Raw genomic sequence first — 17,266 nt, forward strand, 5'->3', positions numbered from 1 at the left:
CCAGCATCCAGGACTGGTGGGTGGGACCGGGGCCTTCCCTCGGCCTCCACCAGACAACTCCCGCCCTTCCCTTATTCCCAGGGTGCTTTCAGGATAAAGGCGTGGAGGGAGAAGTCCCTGCGTGGTCCCCACGATCTGCAGGCTCTCCGGGCTCCTTCTTCCCGGCCCTGGCCTCAAACCTTCAGGCCCTCCCTCCGTCTCTGCAAAGTTAGAAAGTTTAAAGAGACAAAAGGAGTAAGAGGAGCTTGGGTTGTTGCACGCGCTTTTGCGCGCATGCGCAGCCTTCGCGCTCAGTCCCCTTTTGGCGCCGCGGGGCAGTGAGAGTCCATGAGAAATTTCCCGGCGGCGCGTAACATGCGCGCCACTTCCGGTCGGGCTCCTAACAACGGGGGAGGCTGGTAACCAGGGAGGGGGGGATGGCGGAGCGGGCGCCCGAGCCCGAGGCGGAGGCGGAGGCTGAGGCGGGCGCAGGCGGGGAGGCGGCGGCCGAGGAGGGCGCGGCGGGCCGCAAGGCGCGGGGCCGGCCGCGGCTCACGGAGTCGGACCGGGCCCGGCGGCGGCTCGAGTCCCGGAAGAAGTACGACGTGCGGCGCGTGTACCTGGGCGAGGCGCACGGGCCCTGGGTGGACCTGCGGCGCCGCAGCGGCTGGAGCGACGCCAAGCTCGCCGCCTACCTCATCTCGCTGGAGCGCGGCCAGCGGAGCGGCCGCCACGGGTGAGGGGGCCCGGCCCCAGGGCGGGAGGGAGAGGGAGGAGACGCCCCCATCCCCCGCTGAGCCCGGCCCCGCCCCTCCGCCCAGGCCCCGCCCCCGGCACCTGCGAGCCCCGCCCAGCAGCCGGGCTGCCGGCCTGGGTCTCCTCCTGCCGGTCCTGGGGCGCGCCTGGCTCGCGGCCCCGCCTCCCCGCGCTCCGGCCGCCCAATCCCAGGATGCGCCCACCCTCTCGGCCCGCCCCCGGGGCTCGGCCCCGCCACTGGAGCTCCGGCTGCCCAATCCCGGGACGGGGCCCGCCTCCAAGCTTTGTAACTGCCCAGTCCCTGCAGGGGCGGCCCCGCCCCCCGAAGCCGCACTGGCCCGACGTCCCTGCGGGCCCCTGGGATCTCCCGGGCCTCATCCCCCTGAAGCCGCCAGTGTAGTCTGGAAGTGGAACTGGACATCCCGGGCCATCCAGCCCTGCCTCTCATGAGGTTCTGGTGCCCCACTTGGGACTGCGTGTGGCCCCCTTGCCACAACTCTAGGCCGCGCACACCCGGAGGACCCCTCACAATCCAGGTCGCATGCCCCTAAAACTCTGGCTCCTGGGGAGCACCTCTGCCCGGGGAGACCAGGTGAAGAGGAAGCCCCGAGTTAGCTGCTCAGGTGGAGGGCAGAGGCTTCTGAGAGTCTCAGTGTTGAGGATGAGCAGTGTGATGGAATTTTTCCCATCCTGCTTTGTGGGTTGATGTGATGACTGAATGCATGACAGTACAGCAAAGGGCGGAGAACTGTTCCAGGCACATGGTGAGCGCTCCGGGTTCCAGCTGTTAGGATGCTGTCCGTTGCCTAGGGCAAGCAGTGCCGCCACGAAACCCTTGCTCGGAAACACGTTCGCATGTTTCTCTGGGCGGAGATTCTGAGGGTCAAGAATCAACCAGAACCTGCTGCATTGTACCCAGCCCCTCCCCAGGGTGGCAGGCCCGTTCATATGCCCGAGAGCAGAGCAGGAAACACTGGGCGCTTAAAACCTCAAGCCGCTGTCCCACTATGGGATCTTCTGATTCAGTTAGTCTGGTGGAGTTGCAGATCCTGTATTTTTTCCTTGCAAAGCTTCTAGAGAGAGCTGATATGCAGGTGGAGTTGAGAACCACTGGCCAGAGGGAGCCCTGGAGGTCTCTAAGCTGAAGGCGGTATTTGCAGAAGCTTAGTTTGGCCAAGCTGGAGCTCCGAGGGCCTGCAGGATGGGGGCGGGGACATTCAGACGCCTCAGACTGCACGTGGCAAAAACCTGGCCCAGGGGCACATGGGTGGTCGGGAAATACACTAGCCTGAGTGAGGGAGGGGTCTCTTGCAGTGAATGGACGTGACCAAAGATGGGAGTCTGTTACTTCAGTTGTCCAGTTATTTATAACTTGTCTTGTATCTGGAAGGATTTCAATTCAAGGGCTGTAAAACATGGATAAGAAGGCAGAAATGAAAGCAGAGTGAAAAGAGAAAGGACGAGAGAAACAGTGGGGCCAGGGTCAGTGATGCTGGATTAAGGGAGAAGTCACAGGGGACATGACAAGGGCAGTTTTGTGGCATGGTGAGGTGAAAACCTGACCAGAGGGGTTCGAGAGACGTGAAGAGATGGCAGTGGCGAATGGGCCAGGAATTTGCCTCAGAGCTTCCTAGCAGCCAGTGGTAAAAGGGAGACAATGGTCAGTAGTGGAATTTCCAGTGTCCTTTCATTCATTTACCTCATGGACCTGCCGTTTTAAAGGGCGGAGAGCAGACGCTTGTCTATTTTGCAAAGTCTTGTTTACTGTGGACAAGAGACCTAATAAAGTGTGTAGTATGTGAGAGAGTGATAGAGACTGTGGAAAAATCAAAAGTGAAATAGAGAAAGACGAATCAGGAGTGTGAGCTAGAGGTTTAAATAGGGTGTCAGGGTGGGCCACACTGATAAGATAGCATTTGAGAAAGGCCTGAAGGAGGCCAGGGACAGCCATACAGATATCTGGGGGAAGAGTGTTCAAGGAAGAAGGAAGAGCAGGTGCAAGGGCCCTGAGGCAGGACCCTGCCTGGTGTTGTACCTGAGACAGTGAGGAGGCCTGTGTGGCTGGAGCACAATGAATGAGGGAGAGGAATGGGAGAACACGAGGTCAGGGAGGTGACGGGGCCTTGTGAGCTGCAGGGAGGACTCTGGTTTTTTCTCCCAGTAAATTGGGAGCCCTGGTAGGAATTTTTTCTTTTCTTTTTTTGGTGAGGAAGATTGTCCCTGAGCTGACATCTGTGCCAGTCTTCCTTTATTTCATATGTGAGACGCCACCACAGCATGGCTTGATGAGCAGTGTGTAGATCCGTGCCTGGGATCTGAACCCGCAAATCCTGGGCTGTGGAAGCAGAGCACAGGACTTAACCGCTATGCCACTGGGTGGCTCCAATTTTTTGCTCTTCTTAAACGCAGAATTTTGGACAGAAAAGTCATACATCTGGCTTAGATTTTAAAAGCTGTGCTCTCCAGCGTATGTGTGGCATAAGGAATGGGCGGGGTATGGGTTGAAACAAGGTTGGCCAAGAGTTGACAGTCATTGAAGCCGGCAGTGGGTTCAAGGAGGGTCTCTTTACTCTTCTCTCTAGCTTGGTGTGGGTTTGGATTTCCAGGAAATGAAAAGAATCATACTGACTCCCATGTGGAGACTCGGGAGTGGAGAGTGGGAGCTGGGAGACGAGGAAGCGGGTGCCTGCGCTGGTCCGTGTGAGCAATGATGGGCAGACCTGGGCCCGGCTGGGAGGAAGTGGGTGAAGTTCCTGCCAACAGGGTTCGCTGGTGGGCGTGGACAGAGATGCCCCAGGTTTGAGCCTGAGCACCTGGGAAGCTGCAGGTGCTGTTAACTGAGAAGGGACAGGTTGAGGGGCAAGATGACGGGTGGCATGAGACCCCTACATGGGGTGTCAGAGAGGATGTCAGGGTGGTGGTGGTGTGGTGGGGAGGGGGCCAGGCGGGAGATGCGAATGTGGGAGCCACAGGGTGGGGATGGTATGTATGGTGGTAGGGATTGCTGAGGGGATCTGTGTAGACTGAGCACCCGGGTCTGAGGCCGGAGGAGAAGCAGGCTGGGTCTACTTCCCTGAGGCTGCGGGAAGCATCGAGATCTGTGCTGAGCCAGGCGGCCGTCCCTGGTGGCCGTAACAGTTTGTGGCGTGGTAGAGAAAATTCCTGACTAGAGGGGTTCAAGGGAGATGGAGGAGAGGGCATGGGGACCGTGAGTGTAGACAACTTGGGCAGAGCAGCAAAAGGAGGGGGCAGAAGTTGGCCAGGAAAGGGCTCACGATCATTTTAGTCCACGATGGAAGATGCTGGTGTGTTGGGATGCAGGTGGGATGTTGGGGTCCAGAGTGAAGGAAGGGCGGAGGAGGGCAGAGCAGGGGTGCCGGGGCCCCACTTGGAGGCTGGCCACCTAGTGGAAAACATGGCCAGGCCCTGGAGAAGCCCCGGCAACTGCTGTCCTCAAGCGCAGGTGGCTGCCGAGGGGGCTGAACGGAGGAGCAGCGGGCAGGGGCGGGAGGCAGTTGGAGGGAGAAAGTGCCGCGTTAGGGTCAGGACGTGGCCTGACCTTGTTTGGTCCCGACGTGACTCTGTGTGGGGCGCACTGCTGTGAACCCCACTTCACAGATGACGAAACTGAGGCTCAGAGGGGATGCGGCCTGCTTGAGGTCACACAGCCAGTCGATAGCAGAAACGAGACTTGAACTCGGATCTGATGGACGTCAAGCCTGTCCCACCAGGAAGCGGCCTTCCTAGCACCCCAGCCGCGGTGACACCAAGAGTCGGGGGAGGCGGCCGGGGGCGTTTGGACTTGAGTTTGGGTGAGGGTCTGGACAGCCAGCCTGGCCCCTTGTGGAGGAGGGGATGGAGGTCCAGAGATGGGGCAAGGGGGCGCGGAGCCCTGGGTACGGGGCAGAGGCGCCCCAAGTGGCCGTCCTGGGACTAGACTTGGGGTGTAGGGGCTGAGAATTGTTGTCAGGCTGGGGGGTCAGGCGGTGTGGACAGTGGAGCTGACAAGAGGCCCAGGACTGGCTGTCGGGATATTTGCGGCGAGAACGTGGCCAGGGCCCCAGCGGGGAGGCCGGTGTTCCAGGGCCGTCTCTGGCTCGTGCTAACATTGACCGTCACCAGGAGCATTGCTGCCCTTTGCTGAGTGATGACGGACTGCCAGGGCCTCCACCAAGCTCTTTAGACAGCACAGAACTCATGCCGACTCCGTGAGGAAGGCACATTGTGATGCCACGCGACAGAAGGGGAAACTGAGGCACAGGGAGGCAAGCTCCCTCCCCTGGGGCCGCAGAGCTTGCTGCTATGGCGCAGGAAAGGAGGAACAAGGAGACAGCCAGAGTGAGGTGGACACACCCAGAAGCATGGTGGCAGGAAGCCGGTCCGAGAGAGAGATGGCCCCAAAGCACCTGCCCTCAGTCTGTGTGGAGCCGGTGCTAAGCCACAGCCAGGTGGCCTGAGTCAGGTCAGGAGCCCGCCTGGCAGATCTGATGGCCGTCCTGGTGTGAGAGGCCATGGGGGCCCCTGGTCTTCAGGCTCGGCCCTGCCCTGTGCTCCCTGAGGCCCTGGCTTGCTGGGTGCTGGGCCCCAGCCAGAGGGGGACGGCCTCGGAGGCAGGTGGGCCTCATAGCCGGGTTGAGCTGGCTGCAGGGGCGGGACTGCTGGGGGTGGGGGTCAGCGCCTGGGGCTGGGGTCCTCATAGAGCAGACACATAGGGTCGGGGCGGGGGGCCCTCCTCAGCACTAGCCCTCCAGGCTGGGTCCGACCACCTCCCCAGGGCTCTTGGGCAGCCTCCGGGGCAGGACCCTGGATGGGGCAGTGCTGGAGCTGTTGCTGTGTCACCAACGAGCAGACGGTGGCTTAAAACCACACATGTTTACCATCTCACGTTTCTGTGCGTCAGGGGTCCAGCGCCTTTTAGCTGGGTCCTCAGCTCAGGGTCTCACACGGCGGAAATCCAGGTGTCAGCCAGCTGCATCTTCACCTCGAGGCTCAGCCAGGAAAAGATCCTCTTCCAGGCTGCCTCAGCATCGGCAGAATCGTGTCCTCGTGGTTGGAGGACTGATGTCCCTGTGGGCTTGCTGGCTGCTGGCCAGGACTGCTCTCAGCTCCTGGCGGCCACTGTCAGGTCCTTGCCATGTAGCCCCTCATAGGCCGCCTCACATTCTCAGCCTCAGTTTCTGACATCAACAGGGCCCTTTTAAAGGCTCCCCTGATTAGGCCAGGCCCACCTCCGTAAGCTCCCTCTTGATGAATTCAACGTCACCTGGCCAGGGAGTGGTATCCCTCATATTCACAGGCCTGCCCAACTCATGGGGAGAGGGTTATCCAGGGCGTGTGCCCCAGGGGGTGCGAATCGTGGGGCCGGCTTAGGATTCTGCACACCACACCGACCTCCTGGACCCCTTTTCGGACTTCTCTGCTTCCCGGCCATGGCACCCCGGGCAGGCGGCCTCACCCCTCTGAGCCTCAGTTTCCCATTTGTGAGGAGGGTGATGCTCCTAGGCAACCCCTCTAAGGGCTGGTGTTGACGGTGTTGTGAGCCCAGGGAGAGGGCTGCCAGAAATGGAACAGGCTGGGAAACCAGCGAAAATTCTGCCCCGGAGCAGCAGGAGCAGTAGCCAGAGTTGCTGTCGCTGTCACCAGTCAGGCCCTGCGCTCACCTCCCCTGCCTCTCTGTTACAGGAAGCCTTGGGAACAAGTCCCCAAAAAGCCAAAGCGGAAGAAAAGTAAGTTGGGCCGAGTCAGGAGGGGTGGGGCGGTGGGAGCCAGGGGCTCTGATGCTCCTGCCCTCACTGCTCCTTCGGGTCCTTCTCTCGGGGACCATTAGCCACGTGGGACAAGACAGGCTGGGCAGGGCCTGGCCGGGGTGCTCTCAGCTTCCCGGCTCAGCCAGAAAGGCTGAGTCACTGCCCCAGGCTGCACAGCAGGAAAGTGGCAGGGCCAGCGGCAGAGCCGAGTCCGGTGTCACCCCAGGGGTGCCCTTAGCTCCTCCGTGCTCCAGCCCAGCGCATGGGAGGTGGTCCGGGGAGGGCGGGGAGAGCAGAGGGAACAGCTGTGCCAAGCCCTACAGGGCATGTCGTGTGCCAGACTCGACGGGAGGCCTGGAGCTTGTCCCCCCAACCATGACCTCCGAGCCCCAGGCTGTGGCTCTCTGGCCATGTCCAGGACGAGGAGGGCCAGCCTTCTGGTGGCAACGAGCCCCTCCCCTTCTCACAGTTCTCAGAGCAGGGGCGAGCTGAGCCATGACGCCCAAATCCCAGAGGGCTGGGGAGTGAGATCGGAGACGAGCGCTGGCAGAGGAGGTGGCCGGGTGTGCCCTCCTGGCCTGGCCGTCCGTGGGTGGAGCCCCCCCACACCCTCCCTAGACCCATGGACCTTTCTTGGCCCCTCCTCATCTCCCAGCCTGGAGGGTTGAGGGCGCCCCTTCCTCCCCTTCAGCGGCGACACAGGACCAGCACACACAGCATAGGTGCCATTTCTTGGGCACTGCCAGCGTGCGCCGCACTGTTCTGTGCCCTGTCGACGTCTTCACTCCCTGACCTCCGCCCCAGCAGCCCTCAGGGAATGGGGACCCTTATTCCCTCCTGGCCCAGAGCGGGTGACTGAGGTCCAGAGAAGCCAAGTCCGTTTCCTGGAGCCACCCAGCCAGGAAGTGGCAGAGCCAGGATTTGAACCCCGGTGGTCTGGCTCCACTGTGCCCACGCCCTCACAGCATCCTCTCATCTGGCAGCCCCTACTGTGTGCCAGGCCCTGTGTAAGCACTGAGGATGCAGGAGAAACAGCAGAGATAAATGCCCCGCCCTTGGGGAGCTGATGGTCTCGCAGAGGAGACAGACAGACAGTAACATAGAACCAAAACCCACAGAGGGTATCTCGGTGCTGCCTGGAGAGAAGGGACAGCAGGGAGGGGCTGTTAGCCTGAGGGAGACACCTGAGTAAAGAGGAGGCAAGGCAGTTACCTGGAGGAAGCGGACACAGCCTGTGCAGAGGCCCTGAGGCAGGACCACAGCAGGCTCATTTGAGGAACAGGCAGGAGGCCATGTGGCTGGAGTAGAGTGATGAAGGGAAGAGTGGGAGGAGGTGACAGGGAAGGACATGCAGGGCCTTGTGGACCTCAGGGAGGACTTTGGTGTTGACTCCCAGTGAGGTGGGACCCCTGGTGGATTCTGAGCAGAGGAGGGACAAGACCAGACTCAAATGTCCACGGGGGCCCTCTGGTGGCTGCGGGGGGAACAGACTGTAGAGGGGGCAAGGGTGGGAGCCTGGAGGCCAGGGCCGAGGGACTGAGCTGGTCCAGGCTGGAGCGGGTGACTTGATGAGGGTGATTATGACAGTAACAAGCAGCTGATCATTCCTGCACACCCACTGTGCGCCAGGCCTGTATGATCTGTGACTCAGCCAGTGAAGACGGTCTCTGGCGAGTCTCTTATCTCCAGGGTGGGTCTCACCTCTCCGAGCCTGTTTCTTCACCTCTCCCCTGGGGACAGGCCTGGGGAGACAAGGCTCCGGGAGGTTGGTGCCAGGGCCAGAGCCGAGCACCGCCCCTCACACCCGGCCCCGTGTGCGCAGGGCGGCGGCGCAACGTGAATTGTCTGAAGAATGTGGTGATCTGGTACGAGGACCACAAGCACCGCTGCCCCTACGAGCCTCACCTGGCCGAGCTGGACCCCACCTTTGGCCTGTACACCACGGCCGTGTGGCAGTGCGAGGCCGGCCACCGCTACTTCCAGGACCTGCACTCGCCCCTGAAGCCGCTCAGCGACTCGGATCCCGACAGCGACCAAGGTGGGTCTCTGGGGCCAGAGCCCCCGGTGTCTGGGGGCTCTGCAGCCCCTCGGGGGGGCACCCTGGGCTCACGGCCCTCCTGGGTCTCGCCAGCCTCGCAAACATCACAGCAGCTGGAAGGGCAGTAACGTGGGATGGACTTGCCATCTTTGAGTCCTCACGGAGCCCCAAAGGTGGTCCCCAGTTTACAGAGGGACAGCTGAGGCCAGGTGCCAGCAGACTGGGCTGGGGCCCAGGGAGGGGCGGGCGCTGGGCCTCAGACCCACCAGGGTGGCACTGCTCTCCTGGCCTCTTCCTCCGCCTTATCTTTTCCAGATCTGTCCCACTTCTGGGTCTGTCTCTTCCAGTCTCATCCTCTTTCTCTCTCCAGCCTGTTGTCCTCCTTACTCCTCACCCCTCCGTGTCTCTCCCTGCCCCTCTCCTGCAATCCCCCAGTGGTCACATGCATGGGCTGCCTGCCTGCTGAGGACGGGCTGCGACTCAGGTCCGAAGGCCACAGTGGTCCTGATGAGGGAGCAGATGGGACGCTGGGGGTGGCAAGGGGCTGCCCGTCTGCCTCAGGGGCTTGGCATCAGCTGAGAGGAGCACGGGGCCTGCTGCCAGGCGCCCTGCCAGGCCCGAGGGTGTGGCCAGTCACCAGGGCTGAACCCTTGCTGGCAGGCGTCTCGGAGCAGGTGGCGTCCCAGCTGGCCGAGGGGAAGCTGTGGGCGAGAGGTGTTCCGGGCGGGCCAATGGCTGTCCTGCTGTGCTTCAGCCAGGCTCCCTGTGTGCAGCCTGCCCCTCAGCCATCCTGTCCGGCCCCTGTGCCAGGCCCACCCCAAACCATGCTGACTTCTCCCCACAGCCACGTCACCAGCCCCACTTTGCAGTCAAGGAGACTGAGGCCCGGGAGTAACGTAACGGGCCCCACTGGTGCTGGGTAAGGCTGGGATGGGGTGGCACCCAGAGATGCCCCCTGGGACCCCAGCCCACTTTGACACTCATGGCTGCCAGATCTGGGCTCTCGGGAATGAAAGCTGGGATCCAATGAGCAGGTCTGCTGTGGACCCTGGGGGCCCTGGGGCATGGCCGTTCCCCCAGCAGCATCTTTATCAGCTCTGTGCCTGGGTGGCCCTGCCCCCTCTCACTCAGTACAGGGACCTCCCACCAGGCGTGCTCGGCCATTTCTGTGGTTAGGGTATTATCATCCAGGGAGAAGTCCAGGGTTGGCCTTAACAGCCAGGCCCAGCCGCATGCCCTGGCCGTGCCCCCAACTCACCAGTGGCCGCCCCACCTTCAGGCTGGAGCCAGGCGCTCTCGGCCCCCTGTAGATTACAGGGTGTTAGGAGGAGGGGCTGATCCCCCCACCCCATCCCTGCTGCCACCCCAGGGCTGTGAGTCGGGGGTGGGACATTAGGATGCTAATGATAATGGAAACGTTGACGGGGCTCGCTCTGAGCTTGGTACTGTATTAAACCCTTTATGTGTATTTACTCATTAAATACTCCTGAGGCAGGTGCCAAGTTGTCCCCGGGCCCAGAGAGGTTACATAAGGGGCCCGCATGCGCACAGCTGCAGGAGTGGGCACCAGGATTCCCCTGGGTGCCCTCCATATGGCCCTCTGGGGGCATGGGACCCTCCTCCCCAGCCAGTGTGCCCCAGCTTGCCCTCACTTTTCCCGTCCCCAGTTTCTCCCTGGACGTTAGCACCAACACCCGGGCAGATGTGTGTCCTCTGGACCCCATCACAGCCTTCGTCCGAGATGTATTCGTTTCGGCAAAGGTGGGCTGTACCAGGCAGCATTCTGGGCACCAGGGCCTGCACACAGGGACCCCCGTCCTTGTGGAGTTTATGGTCCCGAGGGGAAGCAGACAGTAAACAAGATAAGTAAAATTTAGAGTCCCGTGGAAGGTGGAAAGTCTTTGGGGGCAAAATAAAGGAGAGACAAGGATGCGGTTTGAGACAAGGTGGTCAGAAGGGTGCTCTCTGAAAAATACCATTTGATGAAAGGTGTGATGGAGATGAGGGAGGGAGCCCATGCAGGTGTCTGAGAGAAGAGAGTTCAGGCAGAGCCAATGGCAAGTGCAAAGGCCCTGAGGCAGGAACCTGCCTCGTGTCCCTAGGCACAGGAGGGAGGCTAATGGGGCTGGAGGGGAGGAGGGGCTGGAGGTGACTGGTTGGGGGGCAGACATGTGGGTTGTGTGGCCATGGTGAGGGCTTTGGCTGCTATGCCAAGTGAGTTGGGAAAGATGTTAAGTGCGGTAAAGCCAGCTGCTGAAACAGACACGCCCCAGCTCTTATGACCTAGCGCAGTGGTTCGGTTCCCATGGGACACAAAGTCCCGTGCTCCCCACCCGCAGGGTTTTTTCCATCCCGAGTCCCAGGTTCTTTCCGTCCTGTGGCTCCAGCCTCCTTCTGAGTCCTGGCTGGCTGGTGGGGACAGAGATGTGGAAGCTGGTGGCTGGGAGCTCCTTTCCACTCAGCCCCCATGGGGACTCAGCTCTGTGGTCACACCCATCTGCAAGGGCTGCTGGGAAATGTAGTCCACTGGGTGCCAGGAGGAAGAGAGGGGGTTTGCTGAGCAGCTGGTCTGTCTCTTGCACAGGAAGTGATGAGCCCAGGAAGTGATGAGCCGGTTGTTGGTAGAAGAGGGACTGAGCTGAGAAGGTGCTCACAGGCTCTCTGGCCGCTGTGAGGAGGACTGACTGTGGGGTGATGGTGGGAGCCGGGGGACCAGGGAGAAGAGACTTCATGGTCCCGGCAGGGAGATGCTGCAGCCAGGGCTCCCAGGGCAGGTGGGGTGAATTCTGGATACAGCGCCGGCAGCTTGTGCTGATGGATTGGAAGTGGGTGTGGGAGAGAGAGAAGTCGGAGGGAGCCCCGGGACTTTGGCTGGAGCAACTGGAAGGACAGAGCTGCCATCACGGAGGTGGGGACGCCTGGGAGCGGCACGGGCTTTCTCTGAGGGACATTCAGAGCCCAGCATTGCTGGGCGGAGTCTGAGATGCCTGTGAGACCCCCGGGGGGGGCAGCGGAGGGGGCAGTGGGACGGAAGAGTCCCAGCTCCATGGGGGGGTCCAGGCGGGAGCTGTGGGGCCCCTAGACAGCTTTAGGGTGGGGACTGATTACCAGAAAGAACAAACAGGTGATGGAGGGTGGAAAGCCTCAGCCCCACCCCCAGTCCCCAGGGAGCAGAGGGGGCTGGAGACTGGGGTATAAAAACTCTTGAACAGCGAGGCTCTGGGAGCTTCTGGGTTGGTGACCACCTCAAGGTACTGGAGGGTGGCACGCTGGGCGAGGGCCTGGCAGCTCCGGGCTCCCCCCATGCCTTGCCCTCCACCTTACCATCTCTTCCATCTGGCTGTTGCTGAGTTGTATCCTTTACCATAAAACTGTAGTTGGAAGCAGAGCACTTTCCTGAGTTCTGTGAGTCTTTCTAGCAAATTATTGGACCTGAGGAGGGGGTCATGGGACCCCCAACTTACAGCCAGAAGGACGGTGGCCTGGGACTTGCAGCAGGCATCCGAAGCCGGGGCAGCCTTGCGGGCCTGAGCCATTTCACGTATGGGGTCTGCCGCGCTCTCCAGGCAGCTAGTGTCAGAACTGGGGTGAATTGTTGGACGGTATTTAACACCTGGCCGAGCCCCGGGTGGAGGGTCTGAGGAGAGGCCTGGCCTGAGCCTTCCAGAGCCGTAAGAACAAAAGAGGCTGAAAGGGAGCCGCCAGGAAGGGGCCAGGAAACCAGAGTGCAGATGTGTCTGGAGGCCGATGGAGGCGACCATCTCCAAGGAGCAGGGGCGCACAGGGAGGACGGGGACTGAGACCCGAGCACTGTCATGGCAGCAGGGGCCTCCCAGCACCCAGCCCTCGTGAGCCGTCAGCACCACCAGCTGCCGCGGCCACAACTGTAACCGCCCCTCTCCTCTGTCACCGCAGTGGGCAATGGCCTGGCAGCCGGCAGCTCCGACTTATCCGGCTCCAGCTCGGGCTCCGACTCCGAGGAGCCCCCTGAGGGTCAGCCGGCCAAGGTGACAGTGGCAGCAGCGGCAGTCACCCCGACCAGCCCTGCGGGCAGCAGCGGGCTCATCACGCAGGAGGGCATGCACATCCCCTTCGACGTCCACCACGTGGAGAGCCTGGCTGAGCAGGGCACTCCGCTGTGCCCCAACCCAGCGGGCAGTGGGCCCGAAGCCCTGGAGACGGTGGTGTGTGTGCCGGTGCCCGTGCAGGTGGGCCCGGGCCCCGGCACCCTGTTCGAGAACATGCCCCAGGAGGCACTGGGCGAGGTGGTGGCCAGCTGTCCCATGCCGGGCATGGTGCCTGGCTCGCAGGTGATCATCATCGCGGGCCCCGGCTATGACGCCCTCACAGCCGAGGGCATCCATCTCAACGTGGCCGCAGGCAGCAGTACCCCCGGTGGGAGCCTGGGCGACGAGGTGCCCTGTGCCATGATGGAGGGTGTGGCAGCCTACACGCAGACAGAGCCCGAGGGCAGCCAGCCCAGCACCCTGGACCCCACCGCCGTGGCAGACATTGAGACCAAGAAAGGTCTGGGGGCTGCGCTAGTCAAGGGCTGCGGTGGGGCCTGGGAGGGGGAGGGTGAGGAGGGGCCCCGAGCCTGACAGCCTTAGTCCCCACAGCTACCCGCCCCGTGTCCACCCCCGTAGAGAAGGAGGACCTGTACATGCTCAAGAAAGAGGAGAAGGAGGAGCCAGTGGCCCCGGAGCTAGCCGAGCTGGCGGCAACTGTGCCTGAGAGCACTGAGCCCGAGGCCGAGGCAGACGGGGAAGAGCTGGACGGCAGCGACATGTCGGCCATCATCTACGAGATCCCCAAGGAGCCCGAGAAGTGAGTGCTGGGGCTGGCGGGGCAGGGGCGAGGAGCGGCCCGTGGGCCCTCCGCCTGCCCGGTGTAGGAGTCCCAACGCCATGGGCCCCTTCTTCTCCAGGAGGCGGCGGAGCAAGCGGGCGCGGGTGATGGACGCCGACGGCCTGCTGGAGATGTTCCACTGCCCCTACGAGGGCTGTAGCCAGGTCTACGTGGCCCTCAGCAGCTTCCAGGTGAGGCCACCACCCGAGCGGGCGGCGGGGCCTGCTGCTGTGTCCGGCTGCCTGGGCGCTGGCGTCTGGGCCGTGTGGCTCGTGGAGGACCCACCTGGCTCTGCTGGGTGCCACTAGCCTGGCTCCCATGCACCCACCCGGCCTCAGAGAGGCAGGTGTCACCTCTGTGTCCTCCCTTCCCACTCTCCAGCCCACCCAGCATGCCTCAGCCAGCCCTGGCCTCTCTGCACAGCCCAGTGGCTGCCTGGTCCGGACCTGCTGCCTCCCCACACACTCCCCCTCTTCCAGCCCTTCTGAACTCCTCCTGCCCTGGTCCAGGCCCCCCTGTTGGCTGGGGATGCCTCCTCTCCAGGCTCAGCTCAGCACGCCCCTCCACCGGGAAGCCCACCCTAGTCCCCCAGGGCCCCTGGAGTCAGGATGGGCTGCCCCGAGGGCAGAGACAGGGTCTTGTCACATCCCCACTCCTGGCACAGGAGGCGGCACCAGTGGGCCTTCGAATTTGCCGAGTCATGTTCTCATTAAGCTTGTACCGAGCACCTGCTGGGTGCCAGGCCTGGGGCCGGGCACTGAAGCCACAGCCCTTCTCATGAGTTAAAAGATGAAGGGCCGGGGGCTGCCTGCTCCAGGCCCTGGGAGCAGCCCATAAGCTGGGCTCGCAGTCCAGCTCCTTTAGAGTGATGCGCCAGCACAGAGCCCAGCTGTAGCAGGGGCTCAGAAAAGCTGCTGTTTGATCCCAGCCGTGCCCCTGGGCCCCAGCTTGGAGCTGGGCATCCCTCCCAAGAGCAAGGGCCCCCTTCTTCCCTCCTCCAGGCAGGCCAGCCCCAGCCGGCCTCCCAGCCGCCCTCATCTGTCCCCACCTTGGAGAGCCCCAGAGGTGGGCCCACGGCACCCACAGCCCCGCTCCTGCCCCTCTTGCTCCCAGAACCATGTCAACCTCGTGCATCGGAAAGGGAAGACCAAAGTGTGTCCTCATCCCGGCTGTGGCAAGAAGTTCTATTTATCCAACCACCTGCGGCGGCACATGATCATCCACTCAGGTCAGGCCCCGGGCAAGGGTAGCCGCACGGGCCGGGGCACGGGGGCCTGGGCCAGAAGCCAGGGCAGGGGCCTGCCTGTCTCGGAGCCTCCCCTGAGTCCTCCACTTGGGCTGCCGTGAGATGGGGGAAGTAAAGAGCGTAACCTGGTGCCCACCAGGCCCCTCCCTGGGGCTCAGTAAACTGGAGCTACACAATCTCAATGACACAGACTGTTATAAATACCCAGGAATGAGGCAGGGGCTGGCTGTCTCTTCCCCAACTTGCAGCCCCTTGGCCTCCCCTCTCCCATGAGCAGGTCTCATGTGGAAGCCGTTCCAACGCTAACGGGGACAGTGACCCACCTGAGATGGGCAGGGCTGATGGGGGACGGCAGGGTGGGGGTGGGCTTGAGACAAGGCCCCTGTTTCCACTCGTGGCAGAGATGTGGGTCTTCTGCCCCAAGCGCTTCCTTGACCCGGAGCATGGGCTGTGGACGCAGTGGTGCCTGTGACCATGGAGTTCCAGGGGACCAGAGGTGGTACATCTTCATATTTTTCAAGAGGCCAGAACTTTGGATTTTTTTGTGAAATCTCCCCGAAGTTCAAATATTGGGGTCAAGTCCAGGCCCATCTTGGCTGGGCCGTTTGCACCCTCTGCCCCTCAGGGACCAGAGCCACCTTCCGGCTGTGCCCGGGTGCGCGCCTGGGCAGCCTGGGAGCGCATGCGGGGCGGTGAGGCGCCCTTTGCCTTAGCCGCTGTCATTATTATCATCGGCCCTGGCGCCCGGAGGATGTGGGGTTTACTCTCCCTGCGCCCAGAGGCCCGGGAGACTCGGGGACACGGCCCCCGGCCCCACCCGCAGCGGCGTCCTCAGCCCCGCGTCTGCCCCAGGTGTGCGGGAATTCACCTGCGAAACCTGCGGCAAGTCCTTCAAGAGGAAGAACCACCTAGAGGTGCACCGGCGCACGCACACCGGCGAGACGCCCCTGCAGTGAGTGGCGGCTTCCCGAGGGGGCTGGAGGGAGGGGCCCTGGGCTGGACCGCGGGCGGGCGGGCTCCACCCTCGGGTCGCCTCGCTGGGTTCCACGAGCGCTCCCACCGCAGATGGCCTCGCCCCTTTGCGTTTGGGCCCCGCCCCGACCGCTAGGCCCCGCCCCCGCCGTTTAGGCTTTGCCCGCGTGGTTAGGCCCCGCCCCCGCGGTTGGGCCGCGCCCTCGCGTTTAGGCCCTGCCCCGGTTGCTAGGCCACGCCCCCGTGGTTGGCCCCGCCCTCGTGTTTGGGCCCCGCCCCCTCTGACCAGCGCTGGTGGCGGTGGCTCCGGCAGGTGCGAGATCTGCGGCTACCAGTGCCGACAGCGCGCCTCGCTCAACTGGCACATGAAGAAGCACACGGCCGAGGTGCAGTACAACTTCACGTGCGAGCGCTGCGGCAAGCGCTTCGAGAAGCTGGACAGCGTCAAGTTCCACACGCTCAAGAGCCACCCCGACCACAAGCCCGCTTGACCCGCCCAACCGCCGCCCACCCCTATTTATTCGTCCGCTTGGACACCACGCCCGGGCCTGCCCGGAACGCCGAGGGCGCCGCCCGGACCGCAGGCCGGAAGGAGGCGCCCCTGCCCCGCCCCAGGGCTGGGCCCCCGGGGCAGACCCCCCCACCCGCCCCGGCCCGGCTCCGGAGCTGGCGCCTGGGGCCGCGCTGCTGGAACTGTGTCAAGAGAGCAGAGCAAGATTAAAGAGCGAGAAAGGAGATGCCCTTCCCCCAGGACTGGATGATTTGGGGGGACCGGGCCCCTCTCTGTCTCCAACCTGGTCCCTTCCTGAGCAAGGCGGGGGATGGGCGGTGAGGGGGTGGGGAGATGTCCCTACGTGCCCAGCAGGGCCCTTCCTGTCAGCCTGCGCCCTGCCTCGGCTACCTGGCCGGGCCACCTCGGTCACTCCCTGCTCTCTCGGGGTCAGGGATAGGAGGTTGAAGACCCAGAGAGGCCACTGGACATCTCCCAGGACTCGATCCTGACGCTCACTCCCAGTCCTCCACTTATTCCCCATTCTTAGCTCAGGGACCGGTGGGATGTTCAGCAACCCCCTAAATAAGACTTGTATAGCTGCCGTGCAGAAAAGAGAGTGATTGGTTAGTTCTGGGGGGTGCTGTTTAGGTCGGTGGTCAGGAGGTGGCATTTGAGAATAGACCAGAATGACAAAGAGATTCCATCCCCGAAGAAAGCTGGGGTAGGCAAATCCCAGGTCGAAGGAACTGCTGGTGCCAAAGTCCCGAGGTGGAACCGGCTCGGCGTGTTCCTGGAACAGGAAGCTGCGGGGGGGACGGGAGTTGGCGGCGGGGTGGGGGGGGGGCGGCTGCCTTGGCCCCATTTCCCGGAGGAAGATGCTGAGGCCGCCTCTTCTCCTGCGGGCCTCCAGGGAGAGAGGCGGGGAGCCAAACCAAGCCGCGCGGCCGCCAGGTGGCGCGCAAGCCGCGTGGGCCCTGGTGGCTGCAGACACGTGACCCCGGGGACCGCAGCAGCGAGCCTGGGCACGTGCCCGAGGGAGCCCTGTGGCGCCACGCGCAGATTGGCCCCGCCGGCTCCTCACCAGCTCGTGGGGGCGGGGCCACAGCCAGGCCTCATTTTACCCTCCGGACCCGAGGCTACCCCAGCCGGGGACGGAAGAGGGGGCGAGGATGAGCAAGTCTGGCCGC

At 63.1% G+C, this 17,266-nt stretch overlaps 1 protein-coding gene across 5 annotated transcripts; it reads left to right on the top strand.

Moving 5' to 3' along the window:
- Nucleotides 1–391: 391 nt before the first annotated feature.
- ZNF653 (zinc finger protein 653) lies at nt 392–16,321 on the top strand. 5 transcript variants are annotated; one of them, XM_070623594.1, is made up of 9 exons: nt 394–715; nt 6,418–6,461; nt 8,305–8,520; nt 12,436–13,047; nt 13,140–13,347; nt 13,448–13,559; nt 14,482–14,596; nt 15,467–15,566; nt 15,900–16,321. In XM_070623594.1, exons 1-9 carry the CDS (start codon nt 417–419, stop codon nt 16,075–16,077), a joined length of 1,884 nt encoding a protein of 627 aa, XP_070479695.1. In that variant the 5' UTR covers nt 394–416; the 3' UTR covers nt 16,078–16,321. The 5 variants fall into 5 exon arrangements, with proteins under 5 accessions (XP_070479697.1, XP_070479695.1, XP_070479696.1 ...); XM_070623595.1 differs by having other exon boundaries at nt 13,167–13,347; XM_070623596.1 differs by lacking the exons at nt 15,467–15,566; nt 15,900–16,321 and adding an exon at nt 15,016–15,224 and having other exon boundaries at nt 392–715.
- Nucleotides 16,322–17,266: the final 945 nt, after the last annotated feature.

This window comes from Equus przewalskii, chromosome 6 (genome assembly GCF_037783145.1).
Source record: "Equus przewalskii isolate Varuska chromosome 6, EquPr2, whole genome shotgun sequence".
Lineage (NCBI taxonomy): Eukaryota > Metazoa > Chordata > Mammalia > Perissodactyla > Equidae > Equus > Equus przewalskii.